The sequence below is a fragment of the Candoia aspera genome, chromosome 8, assembly GCF_035149785.1.
Source record: "Candoia aspera isolate rCanAsp1 chromosome 8, rCanAsp1.hap2, whole genome shotgun sequence".
NCBI lineage: Eukaryota > Metazoa > Chordata > Lepidosauria > Squamata > Boidae > Candoia > Candoia aspera.
The window spans coordinates 55879275-55905988 of record NC_086160.1 but is presented as its reverse complement, the minus strand read 5'-3'; the positions used below and the strand labels follow the sequence as shown (position 1 = coordinate 55905988).

At 38.7% G+C, this 26714-nt stretch overlaps 1 protein-coding gene across 1 annotated transcript in view; it reads right to left on the bottom strand.

Moving 5' to 3' along the window:
- TBCK (TBC1 domain containing kinase) overlaps positions 1-26714 on the bottom strand; it is a 102690-nt gene that overhangs the window by 47725 nt on the left and 28251 nt on the right. Inside the window, exons 5-16 of the mRNA XM_063309913.1 lie at positions 26250-26323; positions 23932-24073; positions 22866-22926; positions 19122-19183; positions 17951-18012; positions 8143-8291; positions 6527-6665; positions 5821-5920; positions 3928-3977; positions 3146-3275; positions 2787-2885; positions 2078-2140 (exon numbers count right to left, since the gene is read on the bottom strand). Coding sequence (XP_063165983.1) covers positions 2078-2140; positions 2787-2885; positions 3146-3275; positions 3928-3977; positions 5821-5920; positions 6527-6665; positions 8143-8291; positions 17951-18012; positions 19122-19183; positions 22866-22926; positions 23932-24073; positions 26250-26323 — 1131 coding nt within the window. The remainder of the gene's footprint in view (positions 1-2077; positions 2141-2786; positions 2886-3145; positions 3276-3927; positions 3978-5820; positions 5921-6526; positions 6666-8142; positions 8292-17950; positions 18013-19121; positions 19184-22865; positions 22927-23931; positions 24074-26249; positions 26324-26714) is intronic.

The window sequence follows — 26714 nt, the reverse complement described above, 5'->3', positions numbered from 1 at the left end:
AGATGTCAGAAGAAGCACAATACAAGGCATAAAAGGAGACTAGGCACCGAATCCCTCTGAATTTCTACAAGTTGGGAAAGAAGAGGGGTTATTCTAGGCTCAAAATACCAGGACTGGGGACATTTGGAAATACATCTTCCCTAATGACTATAAATCCTTTGACTAGAAAGACAGGATAGGGAAATACAGTATAAAGAAAGATAATGTTTGCACAAAGACTCACTAAGTGTTCTTTAGATACTAACTGGATGCCGCAACTTCACAGTTTATCTTGTAATAGCATTCAACTCTAATTTTCTCATCAAGATCTATTTATATTTCTAATCTTCAAAGTAATGGACTTACAAAGTACCTAAAAATGCTGTCCCACAATCTCCATAAACTTGAAATATGGTTGATAGGACTATCTCCCACCCCAAATTATAGAGTGAACTGAAACCAGAGCATCTGAAGTAGTAAAATCCTATTATATGCACTTGAGGGAAGATCAAAAGGCAGAATTCTGTCATATGAGAAATATGGGAGTTTATTTGCCCTTCATGCATAATGTTCAATTTCAGGAAGATTAAAGTCATTACTGTGGGGAAAGAAAGGCAGAATGGAACTAAGTTCTTTTCCTTTGTGATCTACATATGGGGATGCAGATGGGGATCAACTGGAAATAGGTTTAATTTCATTGCCATCACTATCATCAGTTTTATTACAGAGTTTCAACTAAAAAGCTGAGGAATAACACTTTGTAAATATATAATGTATTACAGGCATAAAGAAGTACTTCCATAACTTAAACCAAAAATCTGTTTGTCTTGTTAATTCTATTCTTATAAATTACAGCAGATCTTCCATAGATAAATAAATATTTAAAAAGTTACTGAATAAATGGATAAAACTCCAAGTAGTTGACTAAACGTGGTATTATAAATCGGCCCTCACACAAAACATGACCACTCTGTAAGACACTTCAGCCATCTGATTGTTTAAGAGGCAGTTATGGGTGTGTCTCATTTGGCACATTTGACACTTTTGCTATGCAAGCAGCATTGGTTGCCAGTATGCCTCTGGCTTCATTTCAAGATGCTGGTAGTTACCTATAAAGCCTTCATGTTTGGGGCCAGGTTACTTGCAGGACTATCTCTCCACATTTGTAACTCCCAGTCCTGTTAGTTCTGACAGGAGAGGCATGCTCCAGGTCCTGTCCATCAGGGAGTATCATCTGGCAGGACCCAGGAAGAGTGTCGTTTCTGTTGTGGCACCCACCCTCTGGAACAATTATTAGCCTAGAGATTAGACTTGTTCCAACCCTGCTTACTTTTCATAAATCCTTGAAGATCTGGTTTAGTTATGGAGTCTTGGGTGTGTGTGGTTGCACCCATATCATAGTTAATTGTTGTGTTGGTTGTTGTTGTTGTTGTTTTGGCTGCTGTACAAGTTATTAGTTTGTTATAATGTTTTTATCTTGTTTTTAAACATTACTAGCTGCCCAGAGTCAAGTATTTGAGACGAGTGGCTGAATAGGTTGAATAAACCGCCCAGAGTCCCTCCTCTGGGGGGGAGATGGGCAGTGGCAAAATATGATGAATAAATAAACAAATAAGTAAATAAATACATTTGTATCCCATCCCAATTTGACATCTAATAATAGTCATAAGAAGACTGCATTTTCTATATCCTTATCCTTTCTATAAAAGGATAAATGCAACATATACATCTACTACTTCAATCTCTCTCTCTCTCTCACCAAAACTACCTACTATTATTGGTGACGGCACAGCATTTATATGAGCAGCCATATAAATTTGATAAATAAAGTAAATAAGTAAGTAAGTCTGGTTAAAGTACAAACTCATGGTTCATACCTTATGTAGTCTTAAAAGTTTTACCCAAATTTTAACCCCAGATATATAAAGCAGAGTAATAATAGCTTTTTCGTTCAAGCTTATGTTTCAAAATGCCAACATTGTGATGGGATTTCTATAGCAGCAATGCTATTTTCTTAATTAAGATACTTAAGTAGTATTTGGAAGTACTTCAATGATTCCAAAGGTGTTTATGATACTTAAAGTAAAAAAAGTCTTACCTGTCTGTCTGTAGGAATAGGAGTGTCCTTATCAATAGCATCATATTTTGCTTGAATATCTCCCTAAAATGAAGATATTGTAAGTTTTAGTTAAGACACTACTAAGAACTTATTCATCCAGAGCTCAGAAAGGGATACCTCAAAGAAGTAGTAGTCATCAGGAGTGCCAAATTGTAACTGTAGCTTAGATAAAAATTCAAACTGGAAAATAATGTCTAACTTAACTACTACCCTTGCCTATCTACTCCACCAGCTCAACTTCATCACCTCGACCTTTAAATTCTACTTTTATACAGCACAGATGAGGGAAGCAGAATGGTTTACGAAAGGAAAAGAGAAAAAAAGACTTCCCCGTGGTCTTTGGAATTCTAAACTCTGTAAGGACACAAGATCCAGGTGATTTGTAAGATAAGTAATTTCATGAAGGCAACACTTTCACCTACCCAGAGCTACCTTTTTTTGAGATGGACTGAATATGCCATCCTAATCCAGCCTACCTCCTTTGACTGCTAGGTGCAAAAGAGTTGTGCTACTACATCATTCCTATAGTTTCAGGCCAAAACTGCAGACTGTTTTTTCAATAATATTTGGTAGTCAGCTGTGATTTTATGTGCACAGACTAATTTCCAATGCTTTGTGGAAGTTAAAAGGTAGGGTTGGCATGCTGCACAGACAAAGAAGACAATTCTTGTATCTTTCTTGGTCTTACCTCTACTCCAAGTAGTGCTGCCCAGGTTAAACCTCTCATTAGAGGTGGAATGTCAACTCTGGCTTCTTTCCAAATTTGATTTTTTTTATATGGGTAGGCCTAGAAATAACATATCCATCTAGTATTAGAAATACTTCCATACTTTTAATAGGATCTAGTATTTCTATGCTGTTTATTTTATAATATTTTATATACAGATACAGATACAGATACAGACAGACACAATAGATCAAATACATTGCTCTGATATCAAAAGAAATATGAATAAGGCCAATATCATGGCAAAATTCATCAAGGGCAAATTGAATAGATAAAAAACAAGGTTAGCACAGCATCTGAAGCTTTACTAAACTACACACCTTTAGTAGTCTATCAAACAGGACAATCCTGTTTAGCTGATATTCAGTATCCCGCTCTCGAATAATAAGAGGAAGATTGGCAGCAGCAGATAATTCATTGTTACTATTTGAATGGGGTATATTCGACTGGCTAAAACAGAACAGAGGAAGTAGTTTTTAAAGTATTATGTTTCAAACAATGGAATTTATTATAAAAATGAACTAGGGAATGAAATAATTGAAATCATTACCTTGTGTGTATAATAAAAACAAATTCAATTTTATTTTTATTAGCTGAAGCTCAATTAATTTAATTTCCTAATTTATTATAAAATACCTTTGTACAAGAATCTATCAATATAGTATGAGGAAACCTCTAACACAAATATAATGTAATTACTATTAATCTCTGCTCATGGCTGACCTATGGGGAGCAACAGATTCATCAGTAAACTTCAGCATTTCAATCAATCTCTTCTAATCAGATTCATTTGAGCCAGAAGCAGTAACGGGTCAAGCACTTCTATAAAAATATTTTACTGCTTCACAAGTCTGATTCACAGGAAATAACATTAAGATGCATCTAGATTTAATATGAGTAAACCTGTTGAAATTAACAAATTAATCTGCACTGGTTGCAGTAGATCTACTATAACAACTCTGGAACCACCTAAAGACTCTTATAAATTTTATTGATTTTATCTCTAAATTAGTATTTTGCTTCCAAAGGTCAACCAGTCAATTTACCGGGAATCTGAGAGTTTCCTATCCTCTCAAACAGAAAATTTATATTATATACTTACTCATCTTCAAGCAATGGATAAAATGCCTCTCCACCAACATCTTTCAATCTCTGTAAAAAATCATATAAACTTTCCAGTTAGAAAAATATCCATTTAACGTTATTAATAAGCCAACGTTAACAAAATAAATGTTTTATTATTTTGACCTTGGTTCAAAAGGATAGTTGGATTGTTTGTGGCAAACCCAGCCAGCATGTTTATGAAGTCTAGATGACTGAAGATGACTCCAGGTTCTGGAGCTCATGCAATGATTAATGCAGCAAATTTGTTCCTTGATCCATACTGTCTGTGACCAAGAAGTGAGACTTGATTGGCAAGACAAGGCCTAGTCCATTTGTGGCTGAATGTAAAAAAGGGTTATTTCCTTTAAAAAGGCTATCCATAGCTACCATCATGACAAGAAGCAGGATGGCCCTTAATAACATTTCCTGGAACACAACAGAAAATCATCATTTAGAATCATTAATAACGTGTTTTTAAAAAGATGGTAGGTATGACTGACAGGAAGAGAGACATTTAAAGCTCTGACTCCTCTTGCAAATACTAAATTCAAGTTTACAGATAATAAAATGGTGTATTATCTATAGAGTTGGATATAGTATAGTTAAATTAATGCCATCTTTTGGCAATATTTTTATATAATTCAGGTGCTGCTCTGAAACTGGAGAAATCTTCTCAGGGGATCTGAAGTGAAGTTTAGATTTTTTTCCCAAGCACTATTGATCCTCTTTTGATTTTGGCCTGTCCTAGGACGGGTGCTTGAAAACTTCTTATTGTAAAAGAAAAGCAGTCAGCTAATATTGTAACATTTGGCTAGAGATCAGTGAGACTCAAACTACGTTCTCCCAAAAGAAATATATTTGTATTTAGCATATAAATCTATCTCAACTGTTCAAATATCAATATCTTAATTTGATCACTCAAAAACCTGAGAAGTATAAAGTTTAGCTTTTGATTGTGAAGGTATTTATGAACTGATAAAAGCATTGGGAAAAAGCTTATAGTGTACTTATACGAAAATTTTATTGTCTTAGATTTCTTTCTTTTGTTTTCAAATGAATCCCTGTTGTAAACCGCCCAGAGTCCCTCCTTGTGGGGGGAGATGGGTGGTGATAAAAATTTGATAGATAGATAAATGAATAAATAAATAGAGTAAGAAAGATGGCCTTGACAGAAATCTGCAAGAACCATTACCTAGGCAAAATGGGCTGAAGCATTTTTTAAGTCCACATCAATAACATTTGGAAACAGCTCAGGCAGACACCTCCCTAAACCATGGGAGTATGAGAAAGTACAGCACAATCAGACTTGCAAGATTCTGTTTAATAGCCAATCTCAATAAAAGTCGTTTTAGCCTTCCTGTGGAGTTGATTTCCTGGTCTTTCTACTCAAAGGGTCTGCACCCCGTTTCTTTAAGAATAAATGCTTAAATTATATATTTGCAGTTACAAATTCTTAAACATGTATTTTCAAGGGCACATTTCATCAATTAAAAAATAAATAATAAAAAGAGTAAAATACGAGTGAAACATTTGACTTTAGAAGAGGAGTAGGGAGTATCTGAGGAATGGGAAGAAATACTTGTCTTTTGAAAAGAGATGAATTTAGAAGGCAAGCTGGTTAGTGTGATGTTGTTTATTCATAGTGGGGGGAAAAACACTTTAAGGACGACTAGAACTTGTGTTCTTTCTGCAGCCCCTCCATGCACCCCCTAAATATGCTCTGGATAAATATAGATGAGATCTGAGGAGTATGAAAGGAGGCAATGCAGAGATGAGTCTTATTGTGCAAGCCAAGGCCCATGCACATAATACTGGATACAGATCTTTGTCAAAAGATACATAAAATATATGAATGATCCATATTCCATTACAAGGAATCATGGTATCTTACATTCCTGAGCTGACACAGTGAGAGTGTCACAGTTGTGTCATCCAAAAGGAAACTTCTATCTCGCCCTTGTCCAAAGCTCTCCCCATCTTCAAACAAAAAACTAGGAATAAAAAAAAAGGAAAATATGTTCCAACATTTTTTAAATAAACAAAAAGCAGTAGCTTATATGCTTTTTTCTTCCATTTTCAATAGCACGGCTTCCATTTTATTTGCACTGACACTTGATCAGACTGTGCAGTTTCATACGTTTAGGGACATGATCTTATTCTATTTCTGTTAATGTACATCTGCTTGGTAGTTAACATAATTCTCACATAATTCATGAGAAATCAGATTTTGCTGTCACTTGTCATCAAATAGATAGGCTGGTATTTCTATTTCAAAGTATTTCCTACCTAAGGTACCATAACCTATATTTTACTATTAATTAAATTGTTTATCTGCGAGCTATTAATACAATTAAATGTTTAGCTGACAAATGTTTTAACTGAATCTGTGTGTAGGAGAGCACCTCTGAAGACCTTCCTACAAATTCTTGTACTTTTTGAGGTAGATAGAAAGTGCGGTACTCAATGCAACTAGATTTTCAGATTACTGGCCTCCTTTTTCCCATTTAAAAGCCAGTTTCACTTTAACATTTATATATTTCTTTCTTGCTTTTATTTTCCAAAACAGGGTGGTTCCCCCCCCCCCATGCATTTCTTACATAGGAAGTGTGCAGATGGGTGGTTTGGAATGAATGATTTCCTTGTTGACAAGCTCTTTCTCCAAGTCACCTCCAGCCAAGCACCAGAGATAATAAACTTCTTCAATTGTCCTTTCTGCTAGGTAATCAGAACTTTCCTCTATTAATAGAATTCAACAAATTATTATCATCATCATCATATTAATTTTCCAGCAACTTTCTTTTCCTATGTTCAAAAAAATGTATTTTATATTTTTCTCTGAAAACTGAATAAAAAGTCTGCACATAAATTCTTCCCTGTTATCAAATAAAAATAATATTGTCTCTGCAAGGGGAGGGAAAATCTCTAGGGAAAAGAAAGCCAGCAGGACAATCTATTGGTCACTCTGTAGCACGAACACTAATGTCTCCATAACAATTTGTTAGCAGAAAAGGCAAGCATTCAATAAATACAAGAGACAAGACTGTATTAAATGCTTCATTCATAAGATGGATTTTATCTTCAGTCTCATGTGATACAACAGCAATAACATAACTGAATGCAGGATGAGTAATAAATTCATCCAAAATGTTTATGCCTGATCCATAAACTGTACCAAGAATAGTATCACCTACCTTCTCCAAGCCAGTGCCTTCAGATAAACTGAACCTACAATCATCACCATCCCAAATCTCATGGCTAATGCCCATGATGGATGGGGATGTTAAGAGCTATGAATTCATGTGGAGGATACCTACATAGATACAAATGCTTTAGGCTATATAAAATGTGTGCACAACTACGTTTTTCCTTCTGGATTTAACTGGAAATTTCTCTCTCTCCTTTTAAATTTATCAAGAAGAGGAAGAGGTGTATCTAGCCAATCAAACCATTAATTCATGCAACACGGCACCATTTAAAAAGTCACAACTCTCCAAGGTCTCATTCTCCTACCTAAAATTTCTTTAGTTGAAAAGGCTGGGACTGAACATATTGCTCCGGGTCTGTCTGCAGTTACGGGTTTTTTCCTACACTACAACTGATCATTTTCCTTACATGTTGGCTGTAAAGTCTCATAATGACTATATTTAATGCACTATAGCAAGAAAAACTCATTTTGAATCATTCTGATTGCTGGCATATCCATCCATCCATCCATCCATCCATCATCCATCCATCCATCATCCATCCATCATCCATCCATCCATCCATCCATCCATCATCTATCTATCTATCTATCTATCTATCTATCTATCTATCTATCTATCTATCTATCTATCTATCTATGCAATTACTTCCCAATAATGAACTAAACTCCTTCTTTGAAATAATTGCATGGCAAATATTTCATTAAAATCTACAGCACAGAATCTCAGTACACATAACTAGGGATGAAACACTCATATGAACATCTGAAATGTGCAAATTATCAGGATTCAAAAGAGCTATTAGTTATGAGCCAAACAGCTTTAGAATAAAATGGCACAACTATATGCAATCTTTAGGTATCTGCAGAAAGAGGTCAATACTAATACTGTATAATAGTTGTATAAAAAGTTAAATTATGGAAGTGTATTCTCATGGTACATTTCAAAAGGAAGAAAGGGAGGAGACATAACACTGATACTAGAGAAATAGCTAGGATCTGTTGTCTTACCTTGAAATAGCTGATTAATATCCTCAGGAAGAGATAAGTTAGCACATCTTAGACTAGGTGAGAAAAAACTGACAGGTGTGTGGAAGAGTGGGTATAAAGATGAGATTTCACTGAACACTGAATCATTCAACAGCTTCTCAGGAGTCAGCCTGACGAAACAGAAAAAGGAAGTGAAGGCAAAAAGGAACCACTGCTCAAAAATATATCTACAAAAATCTAAACAACATACAGTATATTATATATACATTCATTCATACAGTTCAGTCCTATGCACCTTTATTCAGAAGTATTTCACATATATTCAATGGTATATTCCATTTCCTCATTTCAGATTATAAATAAACTTATTTCTCCCAGACTGTGCTTTCTGTTTTCACCACATGTATTTTAATTAGCAATGAAAAGCATATCATCCAGCATTATATTTTGCAAACACTTTAACTTACAGTCAATCCTCAAGCTAAATTATTTGGGCATTTAATTGCTCACAAGAATAATCCATTTATGCATATAGCATGAATCAAGAGTAGCCACATAACTCCTGCTTCAATGTGTCATTGAATTAAAAGCGATATGGTAGTTTTACAACCCATGCCCACCACCAAGTCCTGCTACACTCCTTCATCATGGCTCAGTGTGTATGTGTGCACTGTTGCTCGGAGTGATGAGTAAAAAATGCCAGGACAGCATACCAAGAGTACAGAATCCCAGTAGGGTCACCTACAATGGGAAGGTCAGCTCAGCTGCTCAGCTAAGGCAAGCAGGCATTTACACTGGACAGCAGCGATACAGGAAGATACTGGAGGAAGATTACTTTATTACAATAGCAAAGGAATTTCCTACTGTGTAGGATAAGGCACTACTACGGTATTTTACCAAGAAAGCCAAATAGAAATAAAATATAAAATGACTAACGATTTAGTGCCAGATGTTGGGCCCCTCAGTCTGGATGGCACTCAACATGCTACCGAGAAAAGCTGAGGATCTTTTGGAGTACTAATGATGTTTATGATGTGGCTAGATTAAATGCTTCTAGATATATAGCTGATGATGTTGCCTTGCAGAAAATGAAAATCCAAAGTTGTGAAGATGGAATAACAGTGGGAAGTTAGAAATAGTAAGGACTCTAGTATTTGAAGATGAAGTTAGATCAGCACTCCAATCATTACCAAGTCAGAAGGCTACAGGAATTGATGGAATGTTTACAGAAATACAGCCAGCAACAAAAGAAGAATCAGTAAAGGTTCTAACCAAGCTACACCGGCAAATCTGGAGAATGATATAGTGGCCAAGAGGTCAATCTACATAGCATGCCAAAGAAAGGAATCTTGGTTTGGTCTAGTGGTTAAGGTGCTGGCCTAGAAACCAGGAGTCTGTGAGTTCTAGTCCCACCTTAGGCATAAAAGCTGGCTGGGTGACCTTGGGCCAGTCGCTTTCTCTCAGCCCAACTCACCTCACAGGATTGTTGTTGTGGGGAAGGAGTATTAGGTATGTTCGCTGCCTTGAGTTATTTATAAAAATAATAAAGGCAGGATAAAAATAAATAAAAATAAATAAAAATAAATAAAATAAAAGAGTGTGAAAAATATCATATACTATCCTTAACTTTACACACTAGCAAAATAATGCATAGGATCATCCAATCCAGATTAGAACCCTACATGGAAAGGGAGATGCCAAATGTTCAGGCTGGCTTTAGAAAAGGCCAATGAACATACAACATTATTGCTGACGTACACTGGATAACTGAGAAAGCCAAAGAACACCAAAACTATGTCTGCCCATACTTCATTGTTTATAAAGAAGAACGTTGATTGTGTCAATCATGTCAAGCTGTGAAATATGTTTAAAAAAATGGGAATTCCAGAATATCTCATTGTCCTCATTGAAACTTATGCACAGAACAGGAAGCCATGGCATGTACAGAACATGATGTAACAGACTGGCTTTAGGTTAGCAAAGGAGCTGTATACAGTTGCATTATCTATTCAAACTATATGCTGTAATGGTTGCCTATTCTAAAACACCATCAGACTCATGAGTGTGAATTCAAAGATATATGATTTATCTGATTTATTAAAGAATAGTATACGTGCCAAATTCAAAATAAAAACCCTCGGTGCAAATGAAATCCCTCCCCCCGTAGAATCTTCTAAAGTTCACAATCCCAGGTGCTCCTAACGGTTTCTGATGGTCTGCGGGACAAGTCCTTGAGCAGAGAAGATAACCCAAACACATTCCATCGTACTGATTTCACATACAGAGTTTGGTACAAGGTCTCACAGCAGCTCCCTCCCAAACAGAAACACGCATCAGCGCCATGGCATGTGAAACGTTACGATGTATAAACTACACTGAATCAGTGAACATGACATACTGCCCCCCCCCAAAATGAAGAATACATTAAGCAGCAGGCTTCAAAGGATAAGCAAGGTGGAAACAGTTAACTAAATGAGGAGTGTTAACATGGTGGGCAGACACCCATTCAGGATGAGGAAAGTGTTTCAATTGGACCAGGTACTGCAGGGTGCCTCGAAGCTTGTGAGAATCAACGATGTCCTTGACTTCAAAGTGTTGTTGGGCATCAATCATAACTGGAGCAGGAGGAAGAGGTTGAGGGTGCCAACGCGGCGAGTGGTGCACAGGCTTAAGCAAGCTGCAATGGAAAACAGGGTGCAAGCGCTTCAAATTGTGAGTCAGGTCCAATTTAACAGTAACTGGATGGGCAATATGAACAGGAAAAGGACCAATGAATATGGGAGCACATTTTTTAGAGGGTTGAGGTGATTTGATAAACTTAGTAGATAGATACACCTGATCCCCAACTTTGAAGTTGTGTTGTAAGGAATGATGCTTATCAGCTTGCAACTTGTAAGCAGCCTGGGCATCAGCCAAAGCTTGTTGAATTACTGGCCAGGAATCAGACAGTGTAACAGCCCAGTTAGATGCAGAACATGTTTGGGAAGGGGGCTGTGGCAGTTCAGGGATGGGAACAAAGTTGTGACCAGAAACCACACGAAAAGGGGTTTATCTGGTACTTTGATGCACAGCACTGTTGTAAGCAACTTCAGCAAAACGTAACAACTCCACCCAATCGGACTGATGGTAGTTAACGTATGCTCTAAGAAACTGTTCAAGAGTGGAATTTAGGATTTCAGTAGAACCATCAGTCTGAGGATGGGACGATGTGGACAGCGCTTGTTTAGTGCCAATCAATTTTAAAAATGATTTCCAAAATTGGGAAGTAAACTGTGTGCCGCGGTCAGAAATTAAATGGGAGGGGCTACCGTGGAGGCGGTAGATGTGGTGGAGAAAGAGGCGCGCTAATTGTGGGGCTGATGGGATGGATGCACATGGAATGAAATGGGCTTGTTTAGAGAAAAAATCCTTTACAACCCAAATGACAGTTTTCTTCTGACTGGGAGGTAGGTCCACAATGAAATCCATAGAAATTTTGTCCCAGGGGCGGGATGGGCTGGCCACTGGCTGTAGAAGCCCCTATGGTTTCCCCCCTTTTCATTTTGGCACAAACAGGACAGGAAGCAACATAGTGTAATGGTTGCCTAATCCCAAATACTCAGTCTCACAAGCCCGGGCTTAAAGATAACTGATTTATTAAAGGAATAGCATGCAAATACAGAGAAAGCTGAGAATGAGCAAAAGCGCACCAAATACAAACTTAAAAGCCTTGCTTCCAACCCAGTCCCGCCCCGAGCGCTCGTTAGCAACCACCCCCTCCCAGGTGCTAGCAACCGTTATATCTGCCTGGGAAAGTAACCTTGAACAGAGTTGCAAACCCAAACATACATTCCAAAGTAGCAAAATAAGGAGCACAGCAAGAATGGAAAATACCAGCAAATGTTCAAGCATGTAGGACACGGAAGAACGGTTTGACATGCGAAACGTTACGATGTTAACAACACATTGAAATGGTGAACATGACACATAGTCTTTTACATCACGTCTTAAAGCTGGCCACCACAATTGACAGCGAACCAAATGCAAGGTTTTGACAAAACCAAAGTGTCCATCAAGTTTATCATCATGGGAACACTGCAAAACATCAGCGCTTAAAGTTTCAGGCACATAAAGGCGGTGTTCCACCCACGCCAGACCGTTTTCAAAAGAAACATTGTCTCTATTAGCTAGCAACCAAGTGTCAGATTTCAGTGCCTGGAGAAAGTCCTTCTGTAACTGACAAGGAACTTGCATTTTCCGCTTCCCAGAATGTGCTGGGGGCGGGGTTTCCTGCGCACGGGTCTGGCTCCGAGTGACAGCAGCCAAGCCCAGTTGGGGTTCAGTGGGAATAGTCCCAACCACATCTGCCACCTGGTCAAGGTCCTGAGGTAAACGTGACAAAGCATCAGCCAGAAAGTTTTTCTTTCCCAGAATAAATTTTAACTGGAAGTTAAAGCGACTGAAAAACTGAGCCCAGAGAATCTGTTTAGGGCTGAGACGTCGTGGGGTGCGGAGGGCTTCTAAATTCCTGTGATCGGTCCAAACCTCAAAAGGGCATTTAGCGCTTTCAAGGAGATGGCACCAGGTTTCTAAAGTTGCTTTTACAGCAAAGGCCTCCTTTTCTCAAACATGCCAACGGCGTTCTGTTTCAGAAAATTTCCTGGATAGATAAGCGCAGGGTTTTAAGCGATTTTCTGAATCCCTTTGTAACAAAATAGCCCCAATAGAGGAGTCAGAAGCATCAACTTGGACCTCAAAGGGGCGCTCAGGATCAGGGTGCTGTAGAATAGGCTCAGCAGTGAAAAGGGTTTTTAATTTCTCAAATGCTGCCTGGCATTCAGGCGTCCAATTCAGCACTGCCCAGGGTTTTTTACTTCGCGTGTCTCCCCCAAGCCCTTGGTATGGAGTAAATCAGTGAGGGGCAGAGCAATCTCAGCGAACCCCTGGATAAATTGCCAATAGAAATTACTGAACCCTAGGCAACTTTGTAATTGCCTCCGGGTGCGGGGATGTTCCCAACTTAGAATCACCTGAATTTTTGCAAGGTCCATTTCTATACCCCGGTCAGACACTCGATAGCCCAGATAGTCAAGTTGGGTTTTGTGAAACTCACATTTGGAAAGTTTGGCATAGACTTTGGCATCCCTAAGCTTGCGTAACACCTGTCTGAGGAGGTGTTCGTGTTCCTCCTTGGTTTCAGTGTAAATGAGAACATCATCTAAATAAACCAGAACCCCTTTAAACAAATGATCATGTAATACTTCATTAATCAATTGCATGAAGACTCCGGGCACCCCTGCCAATCCAAAGGAAGGACTTTGTATTGAAACGATCCTAGTGGGCAATTAAAAGCAGTTTTCCACTCATCCCCAGCTTTTATGCGAATGCAGAAGTAGGCTTCGCGAAGATCGAGCTTGGAGAAAATCTTGCCCTTTGACAAATGAACTAACATATCCTTCATGAGGGGTAGAGGGTACTTGTTGACAATAGAGATGGAATTTAACCCTCGATAGTCCATACAGAGTCGAAGCGTGCCATCTTTCTTTTCCCGGAATAACACAGGAGCCCCAACTGGGGAATTAGCAGGTTCAATAAACCCCCTTGACAGATTTTTGTCAATGAAGTCCCGTAATGCCTCGAGCTCCTTCTGAGTCATTGGATAAATTTTTGGCTTGGGCAATTGAGCATTGGGGACCAACTCTATTGCAGTCTGTTTTCCCGGGGCGGGGTGGGGGGGGGGGGTAACCGATCTGCTTCCATCTCCCCAAATACGTCTGCAAATTCTTGGTATTGAGCAGGCAAGCCTTCTAAATGTGGCAAGTCAGGGCGTGGCATGGCGATTGCTGCCCTTCCAACCCCCATACGTGCAACTATCTCTGCTGGAGTAGCTTGGTAAAATCCATCTGTAAAAGTCACAGTTCTCTGCTCCCAGTTTATATAGGGGCTTCAATAGGTCAACCAGGGGATCCCCAGGATTACCAAGGGATTGCCAACAGGTGCTACAACGAATTCCAAAGCCTCACCGTGGCTGCCCATTTGCATTGCCACAGTTCCAGTGAAATGGGTTGACGCGCCCCCCCCCCCCGCTGTTGAACCATCCAACTGTGTGAAGATCAAAGGATGCTGGAGGGGGAAACTAGGCAGTTCCAAAGCAGCAACCAGATCAGGGTGAATTAAACACCTGGAACACCCAGAGTCCACTAAAGCCCATACCTGTCCTAACAGCCAGAAACCACCCTGAGACAAGGAACCGGTCTCTAACGTTTTATTGCTTGTACATAACAGGAATCCTAACAAACTGAAGAAGCGTGGGAAAAACCCAGACATATAAACCCCAAAGTTTAAGGCGGTCCCGATCTGTGTCTCTTTGAATGGCTGCCCAATTCCTCAGTGCTACGCATGCGCTTAACAGTCTGGATGGGAGCCCCCTGCTCGCCATCCTTACTCATGACAATACCTCTGTAGGTTTTGTGTGGGAACCCAATTTCACTTTCACTGCTAAAGTGGGACAGTCAGCACTCACCATAGCATCTTCGCGCCCATCCTCCTCCACCTGCCCGCAGGCGCTCTTCATGGCAGGTGGCTGGCGTTTCCCGCCGGCTCCTTAGAGTTGTCTTCAGCCTCTTCTGAGAAGTAGATTACTTCTTCAGCATTGGCTGTCCCTTTGGCTGCTGTCATTTGCCGCGAGGGGGGGGCGATTTGGCCGGCGGCTTCCCCGCTCGATCTCCAGCCTTGGCTTTTGGGCAATCAGCTGCTCAATGGCCCTCCTTTCCGCATCAGAGACACTGACCCCTCGCGTAGCGCCGATCTCTCTCCTCATCCCAGGCTCTATAGCTTGGCTGGGCAGCAGTTGCAGCACTTTGGGGTCCCCTCATGGTGCCGGGTGGTTTTTCAGATTTTCTAGTTTGCATGAAGGTATGCTGAGCATGCTCAGCCTTTCCTGCCAGACAGATCCAGTTGTACAATGATTCTGGATCGTCTCTACACAACGCCCAACGTAGGACATCCTGGTTGAGTCCCTCTTTAAAACGCTCTATTAGAGTTGACTTAGACCAGTCAGTGATTTTCCCAGCCAGAGCTTTAAGCACTAGGGCGTAATCAGCTACTGTCATTTGGCTCTGGGTAAGATCCTTCAGCTCCTTCTTAGCTCTTTCCTTGGCCAGAGGATCTTCAAAATGCAGCTTTAACGCCCACATGAAATCATCGAAATAATCAAGAGCAGGGGAGTCAGCATCACTTAATTGAACATACCAGTCAGCCACTCGGCCCTTCAACTTGGTGGCAATGGAAGTTATTTTAGCCTCTTCGGAAGGGAAGCATGTCCCAAACTGCCTCATATAACTTTTAGCATTAGTTAAAAAGAAAGATAACTTTGTTGGATCCCCATCAAATTTGACAGAAAAGTCTCCCACTCCGCCTCCGGTTGGAGTGGAACCAGCAGGCACTTGAGTGGTTTGGCCCCAGGTTACAGTAGCTTTCCCCTTATGGGGTGGGGATACTGATGGCTGGGCTCTGCGGGGTGGAGATTCATCCCGGAGCCATCTCTGGCCCCGCTCTGCTGGCGGTCTGGATGGGAGGATGGGGGATGGTTGCGGGAAGCTGGGATCTCCTCCGCATCTCCCCTGCCCCTCCAGTGACAAAGACAGGTTTTTCAACATGTACTCCATCGATTCTATTTTGGCTTCCACCACTCTTAGTCTCTCAGGGGTTCGAGAGTCCCCTCTCCTTTGCGTGCCCAATCTCCTCTCAGTTGACACTGTAGTAGATTCTTTGTATGGGGTTAGCGGGAACCGATACTTCCAGGACGTCCCCGACATCCCTGGTTGGGGTTCCCCACCTCATCCAAGGTGATCAACTCTGCTAGCAATTCGCTGGGTGCCAGTTGCTTTGGCTCTCCCCCATTGCCAGATTCCTCTCCATCAGAATTGGAATTTGATTCATCCCTTGACAGGTCTCAGGATTCTGAAGGTTCTGGGGTGAGATTCAGTTCTCTGCTCTTGACCGTTGACTCCGGCATCAAGCTAGCCGGCTCCTCAAGTCCCCCGGTTGTGAGCTTGGACACGGCCGTCGTCAACTATTTTCCCTCACAAGAAACCGATCTTGGTAGGAGCTAACGGTACAACTTTGGGGATTCTCAGCTTTATGTAATGGTTGCCTATTCTAAAACACCATCAGACTCATGAATGTGGATTCAAAGATATCTGATTTATTAAAGAATAGTATACAGGATCACAGAGAAAGCTGAGAATGATGAAAGAGCGCCAAATTCAAACTAAAAACTCTCGGTGCAAATGAAATCCCTCCCCCCGAAGAATCTTCTCAAGTTCACAATCCCAGGTGCTCCTAACGGTTTCTGATGGTCTGCGGGAAAAGTCCTTGAGCAGAGAAGATAACCCAAACACATTCCATTGTACTGATTTCACATACAGAGTTTGGTACAAGGTCTCACAGCAGCTCCCTCCCAAACAGAAACGTGCATCAGCGCCATGGCATGTGAAACGTTACGATGTATAAACTACATTGAATCAGTGAACATGAGATATGCAGAATGTGCAGAATGTACATTGAGGAAAGATGGATTGGAAAAAGATGGGAATGGTTTTCAAAATGGAGGAAGGAACTTTAATAAGTCGCACCATGCTGGTGACGGCACTCCAATAGTTGAAAATGCAAATGACCTTCAAGCTCTAGTAATGAAAGTCAAGGAGCAAAATGAAAAAAATGGGACTAAGATTAAATATAAGGAAGACCACGTTAATAACAACAGGTAACGGCAAACAGTCGTAAAATTAATAATGAAGATATTGAAACGGTGGATAGCTTTTGCCTTTTAGGATCAACCTTCAACAGTAAAGAAAACAGCAGTCAAGAAATACACTGCAGAGTAGCACTTGGTATCTTAATAAAGAAATCCTTGCAAAAGTTATTCAGATGACAGGATGTGTCTACCTACAAAGATCAGAATCATGTTGGCAATGGGTTTTTTATGTCATTCTATGGAAGCAAAAATTGGATTTAAACAAACAGGACAGAAAGAGTTGTGATGCTTTTGAAATTTGGTGTTGGAGAAGACTCCTGAGTACCATGGACAGCCAAAGAAACAAGCAATCAAACAAATCAACCCCGCATTCTCACTCACTCGAGGCACAAATGACCAGACTCAAATTTATCACACTTCTACACATTATGTGAAGTCCTAGCTCTCTGTAGAAGTCTATGATCCTGGGGAGGGGGGCAGGATAGAGAAGAAGAGGATGGGCAAGCAGCAAGGTGGATGGACTCAATTACAGCAGTGATGGGTGCACCAGTGGAATACCTGAAGGACCAGGTTGGGGACAGATTTTCTTGCAGAAAAACTATCTATGTGGTTGCTAACAGTTGACACCAACTTGGTGGCACATAACTAAACGATCAATCATTTTACAAAATTTAACTGTTGTTTCTGATATTTTGATTTACTTAACATCTAGAAGAATTTATTTTTTTATTTTTTCCTGCTGGCAACACATCTTGTGAATCTACAGTATATTTCTAGATGTTAACTATAAAGTATGGCTGAAGTTTTTTGTTTAAAAAAAATTCACAAGTATACAGTCATGGTTGTTTGGTATCTATGATCGGCTTTTGCTCTAAACTTATTGAACTGCAAATCTGAACCTGCTTGATTTGTATAGTAGCCCAGATATGGACAAAAAAACTGCTAGACGTAATGGACATATAATTTGCAAGGTAGACTTATATATCTATGGTTCTCATTTTTAAAAACAAGTAGGAACAAACTGTATATGTAACACTTGTACTTTGCTTATTTTACGTCTAATTACTCAATGCATTTGTAAGGTATGCTTACCGTTTGGAAGGGTGGAACGTAAGGCACTTCTTAAGTAGAGCTAAAATATTTTCAGGAACTTCCTGGTACATAAAATACAAGTACAAATTTAAAATTAATTAATTAATTCATATATCACCAAATCAGTACAGATGGTTTATATGGTTTATACAAAACAACCAACAAGAACATCTATAATAGTTAAAAACATCCACAGTAAACATAAATAAATTAAAACAATAACTAATCAAGGTTGCAATACAAGGAGAAACTATAATTGCCATGTTGAAAAATATACAAAAGTAATTAAAAACCTAATAAAATTATATCAACAAATGAACTAATATAACTAATTGAAAGTTAAATAAATTAAGGATGGCAAATATTCAACTAAATGCTCTTTTAAAAAGTTCTACTTTCAGTCACTTCCAGAACTTGGATGGAGCAAATCTTAATTCTAAGAAGACAGTTTCAACAAGGTGAGAGCAACAGCTAATGGTGTCTCCTGGCCTGCATTCCCCTTATTTTATGAAAGTAGGGTATGTTTACATGTTCTATTCAAGGCTAAGCAAAACATTCCAATATATAGGCACTTAATTCAAAATGAACTAAAAATATTCTTCTGATTTACAACCAAGAGCTAGGGGTATAAATTGTATTGTATCTGCTACACTTTTTGGACTGACTAAAATTGACTAAACATACAGCAACAGATTTCTATCACATACCAATTCTGAAAGAGCAAAAACATTTTAATATAACAGATACAAATGAATATCCAGTAACTGTGGATATTCATAGAGAAATCAAGGTGAGCATCAAGGAGTTTCTTTAAAGACATTTTTACTGAAACTTTTGGTCTATTTTTCAGGAAATAATTTATTTATTTATGTTTATTTATTTTCCATCCCACCTTCATTATTTTTATAAATAACTCTAGGCAACAAACCTATCTAATACTCCTTCCTCCTCCTATTCTCCCCACAACAACCCTGCGAGGTGAGTTGGGTTGAGAGAGTGACCGGCCCAAGGTCACCCAGCCGGCTTTCATGCCTAAGGCAGGACTAGAACTCACAGACTCCTGGTTTCTAGCCCATTGCCTTAACCACTAGACCAAATTGGCTCTTGTAATATAATATAATCCACTATGAATTATAGTTAGTCATTATGGGTATAAGTAAGAAATTCAGACCTTCAGAATGTCCAAGCATCCATGTTCTTCAGCTAGCACTGTTATGATATCATCAACACATCCTGTAGGTGAGAATGAGTTATCGACCGTTCTCAAGCAAACATCTTTCATGTTTTTCAGGACTTATTATTACAGTGTGAAATCTTGAAATTAAAAGCTGCTTCTTTTAATAGCTTTCCTCTCTCACATGTACACATACAATGCTCCTCCTCCCCCAGTCTCTCAGAAGCACTGAGACACATCCAGAGCTATGTGGAATTGAAATGTACAAAGTATATAATCTAACAGATAGGAGGAGGAGAGGGCATTTTTGTGAAATCTTCAGATTTCTGTATTTGAGGATCAGGAGCATTAATCAGAACTCTATATGGGTATACTTTTTGGTGGTGGTGGTGCCTTTGAATCAATGTTGACCCCTGGTGACTGCCTGGACTAGTCCCTGCAGTTTTCTTGGCAAGATTTTCAGAAGTGGTTTGCCATTACCTGATTCTTAAGGCTGAGAGAGAGGGACTGGCCCAGGTCAGCCAGCTGGCTTTGTGCCTAAGGTGGGACTAGAACACATAGCCTCCTGGTTTCCACCCTAATGCCTTAACCATCACACCAAATTGGCCCTCATGTGGGTGTCCTAAGGAATAAAATTATTCAAATTATTCTATACCACCCAAAGGGATACAACCCAGTATTTTTTAAATTTCCACATTTTATAGTTTCAGGAATTTGAAAATGTCCTCTCTTAGAACATCTCTGTAGAGAAAGCTGGCATTCGCAATGCCAACAATTAATGTAATTAATTCTATTCTGGCATTTGAAATCAAAATTATTGGAGCACCTTGAACTCAACAATGAAAATCAACTTGTGTTTGTTTTTGTAATACATCAGGAAGACAACCTTTTTCAACTTGTCGGCACATTCAGAACTTTGAGAGCATGTCACGGGCGTTCAAACAACGTGACTTCTTTATGAGGTCTTCCATACTTATAAAATGACTGCCATTTGGGCATAGCCTATCTCAGTAAAAGGCATTTCGAATCGAATAATCCATTCAGTCGTATCTGACCTTTGGCGATTCCATACGCCAGCTCTCTCCATGATTTCCGATCTTGTACAGCTTCTTTCAGCTGCTTTATATTTTGGCCTGTGTCTGCTTTGATTACATCCAACCAGCGTGTTCTTTGGCATCCTCGTCATCTTTTGCCACTGACCGTTCCAAGCGTAACGTCTTTCTCCAACAATGTTGATCTCGTGACATGACTGAAGTAACTAAGTCTAAGTTTTGTCATTTTTCCTTTTAGTGACATGACCGGTTTTATGCGCTTCAACACTTCTTTGTTATCTTTGCAGTCCAAGGGATGCGCAAGAGCTTCCTCCAACACCATAGTTCAAATGAATCAATTTCGTTGAAAAAGGCATTTAACAGAAGGCAAACTGGTGACATTACTTTCTATTGCTTTCTAGTTCCTCAGAGTGTACTCTCTCAGAACCATGCTTGTTCTTATATTTTTTTCAGGGTGAGCAGACACATTTCCAAACAAAGCACTGAGATGCTGTTACTCATTATTTTTATTTTCTAAGACTGTCTAGGGGACTATTTTTATTCTTGAAAATAAAGAAGTTGGCATTTTGCTCTGCAGTACAACAGCTTCCCACATATTTATTTTTTAAAATTAAAATTCCAGGTGTGCCGGAATCTGGGTAATCAGGAATCTGGGTAAAATTGCTTATTCCAGTATTAAATATACAATATATAAATATATCCTGTATTACAGATGGGCTGACATGCTTAAAAACTGTAGGGGGGCTCCTCTTTGATCAAAACAGTACAAAAATAAATCAGTTGTAGCAAATACAAGATAAGATTAATAAAGATTACTTCCGGTAAGGTCATACCAGCTTCATTCCACCTACAGCTTCTGTGGATGCTGCTTTTCAGATATAAAATGTAGCTATTATATACAGGCCCAGTGTTTGTAACAGGGATGACAAGACATCAACCACAGTCCAGAAATAAGGTTATAGCACATGGAAGAGTAATGAAGGGAAAGATTGGTATATTCTTTGAAACTACTTTGTACGCAGTCAAGAGTTATTCCATTCCAGGATCATCATTGTATCACTGCCCTTCAGAACCTTCAGTTCTTTTATTCTTTTCTATTCTTTAGCATTTTCATTTAACAGTACTAGCAACGGTGCTTTGCTGCTGTTACTGGTAGTGCTGACTGAATGCATTTCCAATTTTCAGATATGCTCAAAAATACCACATCCCACTGATTTGAAATTATTCTTAGATGCTTTTTGTTTGCTTTGGATGAAGGACCGGGTGACATTGAAGAATAAAAAATTACTGGAACTGGAAGAACATGATTTAAGATTTGGGTGGCACGCCTACTTGTGGTATGATAAGAGTTAAAGTTAATAAGGATTTTGAAAATCATTTTGTTAGGTGTGCCATATTTAGAACTTGGAATAAATATAAAACAAGACTGTTTCCTAATGTACCTTTGTGGCTGTCACCTCAAGAAACCTTCTTTAGAAGAGAGGTGATTGGGAAACCGATTTGTTGAGATATGCAGAGCTGTTAAGGGGAAGGGGAGGAAGGGGAACCCAACTTAAAACAAGAGAAAAAATAGAATTGGAAGGCCATACCTGTCATTGGTTTACTTATGTACAATTTAACAGAACGATTTAATGTGGATAAAAAGACTTATTAAATTTGTTAACGAAAAACTCAATTTGAAGTGGATTTATGTACTAATGATGAGCACGTTATTACTAAGATGTATAAAATATTATTGCAAATGAATTTGGAAGATGAACATGTTAAGGATTGTATGATTAAATGGGCAAAAAACTTTGCATATAATATTATGTCTGACCAATGGGAGAATACGTGGAACAAAGGTTTGAAATTTACAGTGAATTATAATTTGAAAGAGATTTTTTACAAAATGATGTACCACTGGTATTTAACACCTGGTAAGTTGTCAAACGTGTAAAAAGGGGTATCAAATGTGTGTTGGAAATGCCCAAGGCGGAGGAACTTTTTTTCACCTTTGGTGGACTTGCAGGAAGGCCAAGAAAAATTGGGAGCAGATATGTATAAATAATTCAAAAGATCAATATACAACTGAAGCCAGAACTTTTTCTTTTGGGCTTGATGGACCAACAACTTGAAATAAAATTTGGGATTTTGTTCCTGTATATGATAACAGTAGCAAGACTTCTATATACACAAGGATGGAAAGATGTACAATTCCCACAATGGAAGAATGGTTGGTGAAATTAGTGGAGTTGGCGCTGATGGCAAAATTGACAGCACTGATAAGAGAAAAGACTGTGCCTGGATTTGCTTCTATGTGGAAATCGCTTTTGGACCATTTGCTAGCAACTGAAAAAAATGAAGTTCTGACTTTGGGTTTTGATGATTGTTATTTTTCTATAGAAACAATGTTTGTTAAGGTTTAGTTACGAGTAAGAGATTAAGATATAATATGGATCTGTATCTGTGTTGACAAAGGTCGGAAGTTGCTTTCTTTTCCTAGCTATTGCCGCACTTATTAGTTTCTCTTTTTTATTTTACTTCTTTACTCAAGCTCTTCTGTACTTTGTATTTTAACTGTATTTTGAAATTTTAATAAAGTTATATTTAAAAAAAAATTGCATCCCTGAGGCTGTATAACGGCTTGGTACTCATTTGGGATTTTATGAGGCCTTCAGTGTTCTGCAGTTATTTGTACATTACTCACCAAGATTAAGTATCAGTTTTAGTCTCTCAGCTACATCCAAACTCTGGAACAGCTTTCTGCCCTAAAGGCAAAAATAAAGGAAGTGATTAATGAGGCATTATTATGAACTGCATAGCCATTGTGTGTACTTAAATCATGTATTAACAGAGACATCCATGATGATAATTGCTGTTTTTTAACAGACCTCAGCAAAATTAGCACAGTCATAAGAGACTATTATGCCAATTTCAAAGTTATGCTGAATTTCCTCTGGACTGTACCACAGGAGGAGAGGGGGGGCAGTACAATAGTTGCAATAGTTTCAGAACAAATCCCTAAATTTTACCAAGATTGTAGATCGTTATTCCTTTTTTGTACAAGCATTTATCATTAGAATTTCACCTATCAAAAGATGCTGAAACTTTACCTTCCTTTTGGCTTGACATTTCATTGGTTGAATGAGTATTCATCAAAGAAAGAACTCCATATCACTATGTTTTTTAAATTGTTAGACATGTCTAAAATAGAAGATATGCTAAGAATCCCCACCTCCAAAATTGGGAGAACTGAAAAGTGCATACTGAGAATGTTCAGTTGGAATCCAGCATTTTAAAAACACTTTAAAAACCCTGAAAAGATAGAGGTGAAGGTAACAGAGTAAAAGACTCTTACACTCTATCTCAGGTAAAATTATTTTCTTTCTTAACTCCACATTTACTTTATAACATTTCTAATGTGCAACATCTTAAGTAAAAAATAAACCTTTGCCGTAGAGGATTTCATGTATCCATTTCTCAAAATACTTTCTTCACATTGTAATGCTGTAATTTGCAGAGAGGAAATATTTTTTATCTAGGTGCTACTTTCATAAAAGAAATGTGGTTTTTATTGGAAACTTGATCTGAGTCTGAATATTTTTTCTCAAATATCCCCCAAAAAGAGAAAGAACATTCCTGAAGCTGGGACTGCTCAGATGTACTGTCTTGACTGTTGTCTAATGACTCTGAATGTTGTGGCAAAGATGGAAGTTGTGGTCCAACACGGAAGATCATGACTCCTCAAAGACATAAAATCACATGTTACCTACCATACAAAGTTCAAATAATATTATACCGAGAGACCACACATCTGATTTAGGACCAGAAGGCAGTGCCTTTTCACTTTGCACATGATCACTGCATTTCATAATTCCTTGTGCAATTACTTCAGGGGCCAGGTATGATGGGTACCTATAGAATGAAACAATAATTGATACAATACCATAATTCAAGAGTCCTATACAATAAGTCCATCCAACTAATTTTTTAAAAAATGAAAATCAGTCTTATTAAAATAAAATTTCATTAAAAACAAAATAGCAAGATGAAGCTGAGATAAATGATTCCTGCTGTCACATGGTCAGACACAGATACTAGCTTGAAAAGAAACATTGTTTAAGGGGAGGTGAAAATCCATTTTTATTATTTCTTATTTCCACAACACTTTTTAACTGTTTATTGTACCAGACAATGGGATAGGCTAGCTTGTTTTCAAATTGTGCTTCAAACTTTGTTCTTTTGAAAAAAATTACAATTAATGACCAACAAACTGGACAACTCATCTGCAAATGCCTATCTTTTTCTTTAGTAAGCAGCCACAGTGACAGATGAGCCTTTTTTAAAAAAAATGTATTCTGCCCTTCAAGGTCAATTGGTGGGTCCAACTTTTACAGAGAGCCCATGAAAATTGAGAAGGTACCCAAGTCAGAGCATGCTTTAAAAGGCTTAAAATGCAATCCTGAGTCCGCTGCAAAGGGCAACAAATAAGTCTTTTGCCCAATATAGTCAAAGTTTTCATGATTTGCTAAGTCCCTATTTTCTCACTTTTATCCCATTGTTATTACTTCATTTCAGTTACATGATTTCATTAACTCAGGTGTTTGTGTGTATGCATGTATGAGTGTGTATGTGTCTGTCTATCTATCTATCTGAGAGGCATTCTGTCTGTCTGTCTGTCTATCTATCTATCTATCTATCTATCAATCAGACACTTTGGTATAGTGATCTATCGATCTATCTATCTATCAGACACTTTGGTATAGTGATCGATCTATCTATCTATCAATCTATCTATCTGAGAGACATTTTGGTATAGTGATTAAGGCATCAGGCCAGAAACCAGGAAATCAGAGTTCCAGTCCCACCTTAGGCACAAAACCAGCTGGGTGACTTTGGGCTCTCTCTCAGCCCTAGGAAGCCGGCAATGGTAAACCACTTCTGAAATCTCGCCAAGGAAACTGCAGGGACTAGTCCAGGCTTTCCCTTCTAATTTGCTTAAAAGCCTATACTGAAAAGCATAACTACTTTTTAGCTATTCAACATTTTTCATTTCTACTGATTAATGTCAGATTAGTACGTGGAAGAGACCATAAAGCTTACTAAGTTATCTCTCAGCTAAAAGCTACTGCTAGTTGGGTGTGAAAATAAAATGGGGATGGAATACTCTCTTTAAGCTTTTTAGAGAAAAGGTGGAATGTAAGTATAACACATACATACATTAATGCTAACTGTACAGGTAACCCTCACTTAGCAACCATTTGTTCAGCAACCAAAGTTACAATGGTGCTAAACGAATGGTAGTTACCACCGGTCCTTGACGTTACAGCCATTACAGCACCCCCGTGAAGGGCCAGCAGCTGCCTCAGCTGGGTGTGCCTCATCAGCAGCAGGAGCAAGAAGCTGTGGGTGGTGGGGGGCAGCAGAGTTGGGTGATGGCGGCAGAGTGCAGGGCAGCCAAAAGGTCAGAGATGGGGGGGGAGATAGGCGGGTGGGGGGAACTGAAGCAGAGGCAAGCATGGCTGGGCAGGAGAAGCATGAGGTCCTCGCCTAATGACCACAACCTGGACTATTGGAACTGCTGTTGCTAAGTGGCATGGCCACATGATGTTTCGCTAATGACCGCTTCGCTTAGCAACAGAAATTCAGGTCCCAATTAGACTTGTTAAGCAAGGACTACCTATACTAAATTTTAATTAAACAGGAATCAAAATCGGTCTTAAACTGCACTGAAAATAAAGCGAAAATAAGTCTTTGTATGTGTATGTGTGTATATCTTTATTTGTCACAATTGGATGAGAAAATTTGGGTGTACATGGTTGTACATGGTTAACAGTACATCTGCTGAGTCTCAGGACGAAACTATTCTTATTCCTTCAAAAAGGCAAAGTTCCTATGATTCTAATGAGAAACTGCTTTGCTAACTTTAATTTTGCCATTTCAACAAATTAGGAGGATTTTATTGTATGTATAAGCAATATTTCTTGAATATTGGAAGAACGGTAAACATTAAACTCAGTCAAACGTACTAGAAACTTATTCTTATAAAGTTCACATAAGATTTATAGTAATTTCAAAATAACTAACTTACCCTATAGGAAAGTCAACATCAGCACCATAAGCTGTCATATGATAAAGGCCAAATTTTGACAATTTAATATGCCCCTGTTAAAAGGAGAAACAGTAAAACATACCATTTAACTACTCAACAAGCATAGTCTGCCTCTTGACTTATCAGAAATAAACATTAATAAAAGTCGTTGAGGTTCCAATTCCTCTGGACAAAATTTGAAAGAAAGACTTCTCAGTCTTGTAACTTAATGCTGACTGTGGATATTTTGGGGATCCTCACAGTGTTCCTCTGTTTCAAAGCTGATGTTTGTAGATGCTGCATTTTATATGAAATGTGGAACTTCTCAGAAAAATATACTCGCAATGTATATTACAATGTTTTATAAAATATCTAAGCCATGGCTCAAGATTGTATCTTATCAAGCTAAGATACAGTAAAAGTTTTAAAATGTGGCAATGTTAACCTTGAAAGCATATTTTATTT